Source organism: Centruroides sculpturatus, unplaced genomic scaffold, assembly GCF_000671375.1.
Source record: "Centruroides sculpturatus isolate CEXI.00-Female unplaced genomic scaffold, Cexi_2.0 scaffold1561, whole genome shotgun sequence".
NCBI classification, from domain to species: domain Eukaryota; kingdom Metazoa; phylum Arthropoda; class Arachnida; order Scorpiones; family Buthidae; genus Centruroides; species Centruroides sculpturatus.
This window is the reverse complement of record NW_019385740.1, coordinates 71,180-84,712: the sequence shown is the minus strand read 5'-3', so window position 1 is coordinate 84,712 and position 13,533 is coordinate 71,180. Positions and strand designations below refer to the sequence as shown.

The 13,533-nt window shown below is 32.1% G+C and overlaps 1 protein-coding gene across 1 annotated transcript in view; it reads right to left on the bottom strand.

The window, feature by feature from the left end:
- LOC111641684 (protein disulfide-isomerase A3-like) overlaps positions 1–1,231 on the bottom strand; it is a 39,603-nt gene extending 38,372 nt beyond the window's left edge. Inside the window, exon 1 of the mRNA XM_023387889.1 lies at positions 995–1,231. Coding sequence (XP_023243657.1) covers positions 995–1,128 — 134 coding nt within the window. The 5' untranslated portion in view covers positions 1,129–1,231. The remainder of the gene's footprint in view (positions 1–994) is intronic.
- Between the last annotated feature and the right edge of the window lie 12,302 nt (positions 1,232–13,533).

Genomic DNA, 13,533 nt, shown 5'->3' with positions numbered 1-13,533 from the left:
GAGAGACCAGAGACAGTGACCAGAATATGGCCCCTGGATTCTGTTTAGGTGTTAGACACATGAAGAAAACCCAAAACACTGCATGGTGTAACATTTGCAATAGATAATAGATGCTCTATTCATTATTAGAGAGATAATTTAAATAAATGGTTTCTTCTGATATTCTTTATTGGTCAGGCACAAACCTGACCAATAAAGCCCATTGGTCAGGCACAAACCAACAACCACGTTCAACAGTTTTATTTATTCGCCCACCAGTGGGCTCGATTTGTATCAATGTATGGAGACTTTTGGGACGCCCTGTATTTTGTCTAATACATTACACAATTAACTAATTAAAGAGAAAATTATTACATGCCCATTGCAACCAATTATTATTCACTGGACAAATTGAAAAATATATGATTCTGAAGTTCTATTCTTAAAGCTCCATCCAATCGTCGTAACAAAATATTTAGTGCGTTTGTCTAGATTTTAAAATTTCATCACAAATAACTTTTTGTATAATTCATTAAAAATCTGCAAAGATACTGACAATTACAACCAAATTTTACTGATAAGATATACCAAAAATGTAAGTGAAAATAGATTTTCTTGAACATTCAAAGAAACTCCCCAAATCCCTCTTGAAAAAAAATTATATATATGTATACTCATTTTTCTTTAGCATGTTAATATTTAGCACTCCTACTTTAAATTTTATCATTTGTCATCCTTAATGACGTTTTACACATTTTAGTTTAATAAATTCTATATTCTCTCTCTGCTTGGACATTTCTAGACATGAATTAAATAAATTACTAAATTCATTGCTATCGTTTAAATGTACCAAACATTTTCTGGGATGAAATACATAAATAATAGCATCATTAGATAAACTCCTGTGCAATTTCTTTCTTCTCAGATTAATTATCATGTTTATATGGTAAATATTCTATTAAATTGTATAATGTGATGTTTTTTCTTATGTAGATAGAAGGAATCCTATACTTACCAAGGAGCAAAGAATTCTACTAAGACTGTGTCATGTTCGGCCACTCTTTGATCAAAATCTGGACCTGAAAAATCTAATACATCGCTAGAAATGACTAAAGACAATAAAGATATAAAAGCTAATACGCGAAACATTTTCCCGTCTCTTCGTCTCGAAATATTTCAATATAAAATTCTTTCTCTAGCGTTTCCGTCAAACGTGTCTTTCAGATCTGCGTTGTCTTCTTCTAATTGGTCGAAATGCCGGTTTACGTCATAAAACACGTTTCGTATTACTAAACTTTTTTATTATTTTTTGAAAATAATTACTAATCTTATCGATTATTATTTATTTTCAATTAAAATAATAAATTTTTAATTTAATAAATTTAACTATATATTAATAATAATATTCGATGACGTCACTGAAGGTCAAAATGTGGAAAATTATGAAATCCTCTGCTTGATTTAGACAAGCGAAAAGATAAGATTGGAACCAAATTAAAATGCCACTATATGTGGTTTTTTTCTATATGATTATTATAATTTTATTCTTAAATGCGATGAAATATACAATTTCCTAATTATATAAATATATCATCTGTAATTTTTCTATTTTAATTGGTTGTAAAATCATTTTATTGCATCTGTGTTATGTATAATGCTAATAAACAGATAGTTTATACATGATATACAAATTTACGTCTTCAATTATAGAATTTAAACATTATTTTATGTTCGAAATATAAGGCGAAAATGGTTATAACCTTTTCCATGAATTTTTCATTTTCTCTACCAAAAAAAAAACAACAAAAAAAACAGAATGAATAAATATTTTTTGAACTTTCTTTCATAGCTTCAAGGTACAATAAATCAAAGATTTTCTTCCTTTTTATAACATTTAATGAAATTGCAATTCCTTAAAGGAAAATTTAATAAGTTTATTTACTTGTATTTATTTACTAAACATGTATTTTTTTATAATAAAGTTTTACAGAAAAGTTTAAAAACCATTTTGTAAGTTTATTTAAAATGTTGATTTAGTAATATTAATAACTATATTCAAATACATGCTCATATACCCTACAGTATTTATGTATATGATAGGTTCCATAGCGGTCGAGAGTGAAGGAGCTGCAAATTTTCCCCCAGGCACGGAGAAAACTTTGAGCCCATAGTGATACCTATCCCTATAAAATTAATATCATTTTTACTAATAGAAAATATGATATTTAAGACTGCTTTTTATTAATAAAGAAACATTCTAAGTATTTCACTCGTTCAAAAAAAAAATTAATTAATTAAAGAACCTTCGAAAGAGCTAAAGAGCTCCCCGAGAGGCACAAGGAACCTGTTCAACACCACGGAACTCTCGATGGCCTCATATCCATGTACTGTACAGTATATGTTTTAGAATATGCTTTGAAAATAGTTCTAGTATTGCTGGAAAAGTAGGCCTGTAGGAGGAAAATACAGATGTGTGAAATATTGTATCAATACATCTACGCAAGAGTTGTAAATACAGAAAAAAAAAACACATGTAAAAAATAATTGCACCTAAATAAATATGAAATAGATAATAAATTTTAATATATTTATAAGACTGCGTGAAAGTTTATTTGTGTTCTAATTATTTTAGAGGAAATTTCTCTAGCCATAATTATAGAATGTTAATACAGTAAATGCATCATATTGCATGATATTTGCTTATCTTCTAAATTAGATCTATAACAAATAGACTTTGTTTCTGAAATTGGAATCATAATCATTTATTCATTAATAAAGTTAAATTTTGAATTGTAATTTGAATACAATGTATTAGTTAAATAATGATCAACATTTTAAAAATTATGTTAAAATTTACTCTTTCTGGAACAATGAAATACAATTTTAAATGCTACAAAAATATTAAATTAACAAAATTATACAGTAGAGTCTCTGTAGTCTGATACTCCATAGGGCACTAACCTTAAAATTTTGTAGTATTTTTTTTATAGTTTTAAAGTTAAATTTTGTAGTTTACGTATAGGCCTATAGTTTTTTAAATACTTTGTACAGTGCTCTATTCTGTGAGGGTAGTTTTGCTAAGTTGTTGTATTAATAAACTGATTTGTTCTTATAAATACCGTAGTTCTATTTTTTAATTCAAAATCCAGAAATCCGAAAATATGTTGTAATCCGACACCCACCGGTCCGCTATATGCCGGATTACAGAAACTCTATTGTATTGTATATGTGTAAAATAAATAAATTTCTAGTTTTCACGATACTGTATTAAAATAAAATATTCTAGATCAGTGGTTCCCAACCTTTTTTCATTAGTGTACCCCGTGACATGTCATAATCTCTAGATTGTACCCCTCATTTAAGAAATTTTATTGAGTAACCGTATTGTTAATTTTACATATTGTAACTTTAAATTAAAGAAAAAAAACCTAAAAGAAAAAGTGTATAATGAAGTTGTGATTGTTGCAAGGAACATTTTTTATCTAATAATTTTTTAATACTATTAGTTTATGATACATAATATATTATTTTTTCTGCCATAATAACTAACTTTTTCTGTACCCCTAAACAACCTATTGCGTACCCCTAGGGGTACGCGTACCACAGGTTGGGAATCGCTGTTCTAGATCAAGGCTTCTTAAACTTTTTTTATTCACAACCCCATTTATGATTGTCATTTTTTCGCGACCCCCCCAAAAAAATATAAAATAAAGATATATACAAATTTGCAAGAACAATAATGGTGTACTACCACAGTTCACTCTTATGTTACAATGGAACAGAGACAACTGAATACACTGAAAAGCGACAACAATACACTAGTTCACACTACAATCAGTGTTGTTGAATCATTGTCTCGCTGTCCCAGAAGTGACACAAAGCGCAACTCACGAAACCTATGACACAAAGCATGCCATTTTCAAACTCACAAATTATTTTCAATATTTTGCATTAAAATCTCGCGACCCCAAGATTTCGCTAAGCGACCCCAAATGGGGTCTCGGCCCATAGTTTAAGAAGCCCCGTTCTAGTTAAATAGCTGGATATCAGCAAAACTGACACCACATAAACTTTTTTATTTACACAGTTGAACACTTATCTAGCATAAAATTAATTTAAAATGAATATAATGATTTTATATATTTGTAATAGATTATGTATACTTATTAAAATAATAACAATAATAATTTTTTTGGAGTCATTAATATATAAAATTAAAAAACGCTCTTAAAAATGAAAGGCCAGTCAACTTTTTAATTTCTGAATTTAGATAGAATTATATTTTTAATAACTGTTCATACGAAACATCGTCAACATTACGTAAAAATAAAAATAAATAAATAAATAAAAGAATAAATGAATTTGTTATTGCCAAGACTTGCTGTCCAGGTGTGAAGCATATGCGCTTCGTATCGCATTTGTTGTCCTTCGAATGCATTTGCGTTTATGTATAAAAATATATAAAAAATTCTAATTTAAATAAGTCAAATATTCTTATTCTTCTCTTAAAATAAATATTTAACATTGGAAGTACATTTTAATATGTTCTTGGCATTGTTAGGCGATCAACAATTGCATACCTATACATTCCCACTGATGTCCGTTTGTCTGTCATTTCTTAATCTCGAGAACGGAGTTAGTTAAATGAACGTAGAGACCAGAAACTTAATCGGGGTCTCCTGCCTCTAAGCTAGGCTTAGGGGCAGGAGACCCCAATTAAATACGAAACCCCGATTAATACGAAACCCGATTAAATACGAAACCAGGAGACTCCGATTAAGTTTCGTTATTTTAATTCAAAAATTTTATCCTGGACGAAGTTAGACAGATTACCAGCAAGACTCTAATGCTAATAGAAAAAGTACGATGTACAGGAACAAGATACTACTAAAATTAATAGCATTGTGACGAAAAATTTCAGCCCGGAAAGTGACGATGTCACAATAAACAATATCTCGTTAAAATATAAAATTTAATTTAATTTATGTAAAATTTTAAAGTAGACTTCTACAATAATACTTTCTACAATGTTTTTGCTATGCTTTAGGTCAGTGATTCTCAACCACTGTGCCGCGGAACTTTAGTGTGCCGCAAGATTTTTGAAGTGTGCCGTCACTGCGTACATAAGCGACGTGAGACAAGTACAGTACAATAGTTTAATCGGTTCTACCTTCCTAGGTTTGGAAGATTTGGAAATTGTAACCGGTGTTACCGGAAACTGTCGGTAGTTACTAAGACGTTAAGAAAATGTGATCTAAATAACCAACTGCGTTTAAAAATCACTGTTATGTCGTCACCGGTTGTCCTACGGTACTTACCGAAGTAACCGTGTGTGCCACCAAATTTTTAAATTATTAAAACTGTACCCTGACGAAAAAAGGCTGAGAGTCACTGCTTTAGGTATTAAAAACAATCTTAAGTGAAAATGTATAAAAATACAAGTAATCCTCGATTTTTATGCGGTTTCGTGGGTCTGTTCTGAGGAATTGCCAGCTTGACAGAGTTCAGAACTATCGACGCTAAACCCACAGACTACGTGTAAACCGATCCTTCTCCCATTCCTGGTCACCATTAGTTACGTGAAACTTAATTTTGCTCTTATTCGGATAGTTTAATTTCTATTTCGTATATTGTAATTTCTGCAAACATTTGTTTTAATTCTTTAGCTTTTACGGAAAACTGTAAACTCTAAGAAAAAAAAACAACGCAACAATTGTGCAATTCACGCTTGATAAATATTTTTCTTGGTTTTAAAATATTTTACTTCGTGTTTTTCTTATTTGAGTTACTTTAATGGTTAATTTATACTCTCTATAATCAATGTTTATACGCTTTTTATTAACTTACTCTGTTGAGCAGTCTGTCTAGATAAAGTAACTCAATTTTAACTCACAACCCAATTTCCGATCTAGTTAAAACTTTGCATGCATATGTGTTCTCGATGATAATACAGTTTTTTAGAGTTTGCAAACAATTTTAGCAATGTTAGCGAAAAAGTTCGATGACAGATGGCGCTACATATTGCCCTCTTTTAGTCGTACTGTCTAGATAAAATCTTGTAACTCGATTTTTCACCCACTTTCCAATTAAATGCTAGAACAAAAAAGAATTTCGATAATCCAGTGTTACATGTATAAAACTAAAAGGTTGAAAATAAAAAAATATATTAAAAAAATTTTAAAGAAACGCTTTTATTCACATAAATGCACTAAAAAGTAAAAAATACATTTTCTTCAGTTTTACAGTATTCCTAGACCGAAATAAAAGCGACCGAAAATAAAAGCGTGGGAAATTCATGTTTAGAAATATTCTTAGTTACACTTTCTATCAAATTGTATGAGCGCATTTTAGTGCGTTTATGTGACTAAAAAGCATTTCTTTAAAACTTTTTTATTTTAACGTTATTTTCTGTGATTTGTTTTTATTTTTGTGTGCAACCGCATTGTAATTTGTCTAAAATTTTTAATTATTTTCATAATTCTACAATAAACTTTTTTTTTTTTAAATTTGTTAACTTCGATGTATGTGGATACTTGTGGAACCAATTAATCGCATATATTGAGGGTTACTATCTCGTTGGTTATCTTTATCTCCATTTTGAAATCTCTCATACATAATTATAAGATAAAAATACTGTAGCTGGAGGTATTTTTGTAGGTTTTTTTTTGTATTGAAGTAATAAGTATAATTAAACAATATGTATACACTTTTAATATTTAAACATAACCATTTATTTCATATGTGAATACAGTATTTTTTAAAATATGTTTTAAATATTTGATTTTCAACATTCTTCTCTTAATATTTATTTAGATTCATACGTAATCAAAGCTGTTTATTAAATATTTCAAACTTTTACCTATTGAATACAGGTATACCTCGCCTTACGTCGATAATTGGTTCCAGGAAAACGACTTAAGTCGAAAAACGACGTAAGTCGAATTTACTTGTCTCGGAATCTACTTGTCACTAGGCTAAACCATAAATTACTATTCCCAGTTCTGTATTTTATTTATTAATGCATTTTTAATAATATATGGTTAATAAGAATCTATTTTAAGCTTACAAACAAATAAATTTTAGTTTTTAATAGAGTACAGAAAAAAGTAATTTAAATTTACGAATGCATGTACTGTACTGTAAATACAGTACATACTTGTAAATGTATATATTTTAATATGATTTTATGTGCTTTAAACGCTTTTCTAATGATATTACGTCTTCAATATTTGTGGCGGACGGACGTAAAGTCGAATAAAATGACTTAAACTTGATTTTTATTTTTCCGTATACTTTTTTGACAAACGACGTATAATCGGGAACGACGTAACTCGAAACGACGTAAGTCGAGGTATACCTGTATTTTTATTTTCCCAGCTGTTATATATAACAGAAGGAACGTCTGGCGATCTGTGAAAATATGACATCACTTAAGATTTTTACATTGACACTTAGGACACTTTGAAACGTCGAGAAATGCAAAAAAAAATTCGGGGTAATTTCTGTATGGGTGGATGTAAGTGTATGTGTGGGGAAGCACAATTTTGTTTTCCCTCTTTGAAGTTTAATAATTCCTGTGCTTTTTGTCGAAAATTTCTGAAATTTTGCAATGAAGTTTGTGTATAAGGCAGGGCTGTGGAATCGCGTAAAAATCTACCGACTCGGACTCCGACCAGGAGAGGACTTGTTACCGAAAGAAACCCGGAAGTTCTGATGTCATCACGTGACCTCAAAATAAAAGATTCAATAAATAGAGTTCTAATAAAGATAGAACGTAGAAACTTTTTATTTCAAAGCTAAAAGACTCTAAGTAATATATAAATATGTATTCGACAATTTTTACTTTTTCGGCTGTTATATATAACAGAGGATATACAACAAAGTGTAGCGCTCGGTCAAAAAAATGACCCCTCCCAAATTTTTACATTTTTGGACTCGGAACACCTTGAAATTTCGAGTTAACGAAGCAAAAGATTCGAGGTTTTTTCTATATTTGTGGATGTTAGACTGTGTGGGGGGCATGATTTTGTTCACCCTGTTTGAAGCCTAATAATTTCTGTGGTCAAAGTGGTCAGAATCGGAGTCAGATGGTTTAACACAGGAGTTAGTTATCAAGCGTCAAAGTGGTTGAACTAAATCGTGTCCCCATACACATTCTAACATCTTAGGCGAGAACATCTTAACGGTTTTACTGTACTATTATAAAATGACAAAAAAAAGCTTATTTTGAGGGTAGAGACGAGTTTTATTTTATTTTTCTAAATTTTGAACGCTAATAACGAGTAAAATATTCATTAAGACATATGACACATGGCCCCTTTTATGTCTTCACCCTGTTTACCTTTAGTTAAGAACCAAAATTTAATAGTATTAATGCCCCTTTATACGCAAGCCACAGTGCCATATTTAGTTTCTTAAACTTTACTCATTCTGAGATATTGTTTAATATCTCAGAACAGAAAATAAAGAAATTAAACAAATTAGATGCACACACACACACACACACACAGTTTTTCCCCTTTTATTGACTTTTTGAGGGGTACTGTACTTTATAAATACGTGAGCCGTTCACAGCCCGGCACACGTATTTGTAAAATCTAAGTGACTCGTACAACGTGGAATTCATATAAAACGAAATTATCAACAGTGTTATAGGGGGTCGACTGTATTAAATTTATCATCAAGAATAGCATAAGGGAAAGTTAAAATCGCTTTTAAAACATTATTTAAAACAGAAAAACAATAACCGAATTGACGAAGGGTATTGATATATCCAAAATGCACATATTAGTTTAATAAAGAAATTTTAGTCAACTTTCAAATTAAATAACTGTAGGAAAATTAATATTATCTTTTCTACTTTCATTATTTAAGGATTAACATGTCTATATTATAGTAATAAGTATTAAAACTTTATCACAAAAAAGGGTATTTTAAAAAATTACTTCTATAGACAATTTCAATTTTTACGTAGAAATAAATAAATCCATTTATTATAAAGGAGACAAACAAACATTTATTTGAAAAATACAAATATTTGTTTTATTTGAGTCTCTAATTAATAAAAAAAAACGATGAAACACCATTTTAAAGTGCATCTTGCGGTCATAGAGGAGTGTATTGCTATTCGCTTTTACTCCGAAGAGAGAAGAGACAGGAGATAAATGGCAAGGCGACGGAAGAGCTAGCCTTATAGAAGACGGCCGGAAGATACACGAAGGGAGATAGAATGCCTTCCGGGAGGACTTTTATGGGGAGCTGGCTCCTATTTAGGTGTCATCTGCAAGGAGAAAACCCGGGAAACTCCAAACTGCCAGCCTATCCAATCGAGGAGCGAACCCACAACCGAACTCCCAGTGTTTAGAGTCTGGTCACCGCCGCTTTGAACGGAGACAGAGTCCACTCGGCCACTGTAGGGCGAAGTGCATTTTTATTCAAATAATATATTTATAAATAATATGTAGCCAAAAATGCAGCCGAGTCAAATTTCTATAGCCCAAAAAGTAGCCAATGTGCCAAATGATATTTTTTATGCAGAACTGATAAAAGAATAGCCAAATCTGGCAACGCTGGGCTGCCCTGTCCTTCGGTCCGCTCTGAGATCTTGACCAAGAATGGCTCTTCCGTTGGCAGTTTTGCCTCAGGCTTCCTCCTTTCTTTTGTTTTCTCCAAAATTCAGAGAAACGATAATCCCCTATCCTTTTGTTTTACCAAGAGTTCTGGGAAGAGATAATCCCTCCTTAAGGCAATAAGAGTTAATAAAGAAGTTTCTAGAAGAAAGTTATGACAAAAAGGGAGGAACAGAATACAGTATAAAGAAAATATAAAATATACAGAAAATACATATAGCAATATGGCTGACTGTCACAGTATACTTACAATTTTACTTACGGATTTAATATACAAGAAGATATCAAATGTGTTCAAAAATACTTACGTAACGTACTCTATCTTCGTAACAATAAAAAAATTATACAACTTTCTGTTCAGAACTTGGAAAATTTGTTGTATGCACTTCACATCACGCACAAAACAAATTAAACTGTTGATTAGGTGCACAACTCGTCTAGTGTCATATTTTAGACAAGTTATAGTACAGACATGGGCAAATGCGGCTCCGAGAGCCGCATGGGGCTCTTTTTGAGTTACATACGGCTCTTGCTGAAAGTGTTAATTTCTGCTTTTTATTATTATTTTTACAATTTTATTTCCACAATTTTGTGAAAATATGTTTAAAAAATTCAATATTTGTTTCATATTATAAAATCGCGGTACAGAACTGCGGCTCCCATGCATGTTGCAAAACCTACATTTCGGCTCCCACTGAACTCGTCCTTGTCCATCCCTGTTATAGCATGTAGCGGCGAGATTCCGTTCATGTTCAAACCTGCATAGATAGGCGGCCGCGGTCGGCTTGACTCTCATCATGCGATGCTTGTCATTACTTGTATTTTGTATTTTATGTACAGTACCTATATACTTATATTTTACTCAGAATGTAAAAATGGCTACCAATTTATTTATTGCTATTTATTTTTAACTATCCTAATAACGGAAATGGGTCACAATTATTTTACTTTATATTAAACTTTTCGCGGACCCCCTGACGTTGTCTACGCACTCTCAAATTAATTTTAATTTACCACAGACCCCAAAGTGGTACCAAGGATCCCTGGGGGTCCGTAGGAACCACTTTGGGAACCACTGGTATAGACTGTGTACCATGTAATGAGGAGCTTTAATAATGGATTACTTTATTACAGGAAAATTAATGTGGTTTATTACATTTGACCGTATTATATTTAGATACACTATATAGTCAAACCTCGGTTTTCGTACTTAATTCGTTTCTAAACGTTGTTTGAAAACCGAAACAATTTTTCCCGTAATAAACAATATACAATGGATTAATTTGTTTCCGATTCTCAAAACAAAGTTTTCTTTTAACTTTTTAGCTGTATTTCATGCATAAAAAAGCCTACAAGTGCAATATAATATAATACATTATCTATATCTATCTATGTATATATACAGGGTGCCCCAAATTAAACTTACATTTTCCAGCTGGCTACAGAAAAAACTATTTATCAGAAAACAATGAATGTTTGGGAATGCCTTGATGAGATTATGGGAATTTTTTCTAGAGCAAAAAAATTAGTTCCAAACACCACCACTAGAGGGCGCTTTTCAAGCTGAAATAATGGCATATTTGCCTACAAAATTCCCAGAATTGAATCCATGCTATTTTTGCTCTGGGGCTATCTCAAAGACTTGGTCTACCGTGATCCCATAACATCGCTGTCAGACTAAAGACAGCATAGCACGCCATGTGCGTAACATTCCAAGGCATACATTGAACATGCTGGTTTTCGCTTTCAGATGTTAGCAGACAATGGTGGCCATCATGTTTTGAAGTTGTTTTGTTCAAATTACACAGATAACTTGTGTAGCTCACGGGACATTCCAATTTTCAAAGCTGACTCAGCGCTGATCTCAACATTCGTTCCTTTTTTCAACGTTGAGGTAGCGCTGTTGTCAGCGCTGACTCAACACACTCAGCACTCAACAGATATGTTGACTGCTACTTTCCAATGAATTGTGGGTAATTGGTAAGACATTTGAATGGAATCCATCTTGCTGAGAATGGAATTATGGGAACTAAGCACTTCGTACTCGAGTTGGAACGTCGTTGATGACGTCAAATTGTTGACTTCAACACTCAACACTCCACGTTGAAAATTGGAATGTCCCGTCATTGTTATGTTTTGTATAATGCTTTAATACGCTCTCCTGTAGTGGTTTTTGGAACTGACTTTTTTGCTCTAGAAAAAATTCGCATTAAGGTATTCTCAAACTTTAATGACTTTCTGATGAATACTTTTTGCTGTAGCCAGTTGGGAAATGTCAAGTTTAATTTGGGACTCCTGTATATTAGAAGCAAAATGTTCCATCACCGCCAACAGAAACCGAAACTAACACTTAACCAAGTGCTACAAAAAGAAACTCAACTCTGACTGCCTGGATGAAATATAACCAAGTCAATCAAGACAGACAAGTACTTTATCCACACTTTCCAGAATTAAAAAATATCGAATAACAAAGTTTACAATTGTGAATTATTAAAAATTGTGAAATTTTGTACAGAGGATTTCCAAAACCGTGTTAGAACGAAACCGAAAGTCGTGTTGTACGGGGAATTTCCTCAATTTTCTAATCGTGTGTAATGAAAGGTAAAGTAAAAGAAGTAAAAGCCTGGAGAAGAGATTTATGAGGGCAAAAAATTAGTCAAAATTTTCATTACCAGGGGAAAAATGCACTGCAAGGACGATGATTATAAGACAATGGACAAAATTTTGTTACAATAAAATTATATTTTACTCATTTACAGTATGTGTTCGATGTAGATCTTCTGTCGATCACATGTTGTATCATAAAACTGCATTATCAATTGCAGCACGTAACATTCCAGGAGGAGTCTGGGAGACGTGTCGCACTATGCTGTCTCTAGTTTCGATCTTTCAAATAATCCCACAGCCAGAAACACGTTTTCGACTGAACAGTGCCACATTTTTCCTGGTAGTGAAAATTTCAACTAATTTTTCTCCCCATAAATCTCTCATGATCTTCATTGCATGTGTATCGAATTTAATTCGATTCAGTCCAGTAGAGCCGGCTCCGCGTATGTGTGAGTACCGTCAGTTTAATTCTAACCATCATGTAGTTCTAACTGTAACTATCTCGACACTCGGTGTGGAACGGTTCCGACCCAGAATTCTCATCTCTACCATAAAAAAAAAGAACAACTAAAGAACCAGCCCCAGTCTCCCCTATAATTTAGTTTAGAGAAATGTCTTTTTTAGCAGTAATCTAAATATATAAAATTGCTTGTCCTGACTGACTGACTCACTCATTCACTCACTGATTCATCATCGCCCAGAGCAAACCGCTTAACCTAAAGTCGTAGCCTAAAAGTAGCCAATGCACCAAATGATATTTTTTACACCAAACTAAAAAAAGGGTAGCCAAATCTGGCAACACTGACAGCGTTGCCAGATTTGGCTACTTTGCGCCAAATTGGGCTACTTATTTTTCAGTTTGGCGTTAAAAAAAGCATTTGGCGCACTGGCTACTTTTTGGGCTACAAAAATTTGACTTGGCTAGATTTTGGGCTGGTTACACAAATTATTTCACCCTTTGTTTTGCGCACAGAACGGTAATACTTGTGCTGTCTACTCGTTTTGTTTTTAAACAAAGTATAATTTATATAAGTTTTATAATTTATTTATTATTGGTATTAAAATGGGAAAATGGACAAAGTATTCTCGGTCCTTTCGGAAAGAATGGCTTCAAGATAAAAATCTTAAAGGTAAGCACCTTTAAGATTTTTTTCTTGAAGCCATTCTTTCCGAAAGGACCGAGAATACTTTGGGGAAATTTTCCTCATTAAGTTGCATTTTTAAATATTTTGGCAAATGGCGTAATTTTAAATTTACTTAATTAAATTTAAACTTTTTAAAAAGATAGCTCCAGTAAGTATTCAGTCATGCTTGACAG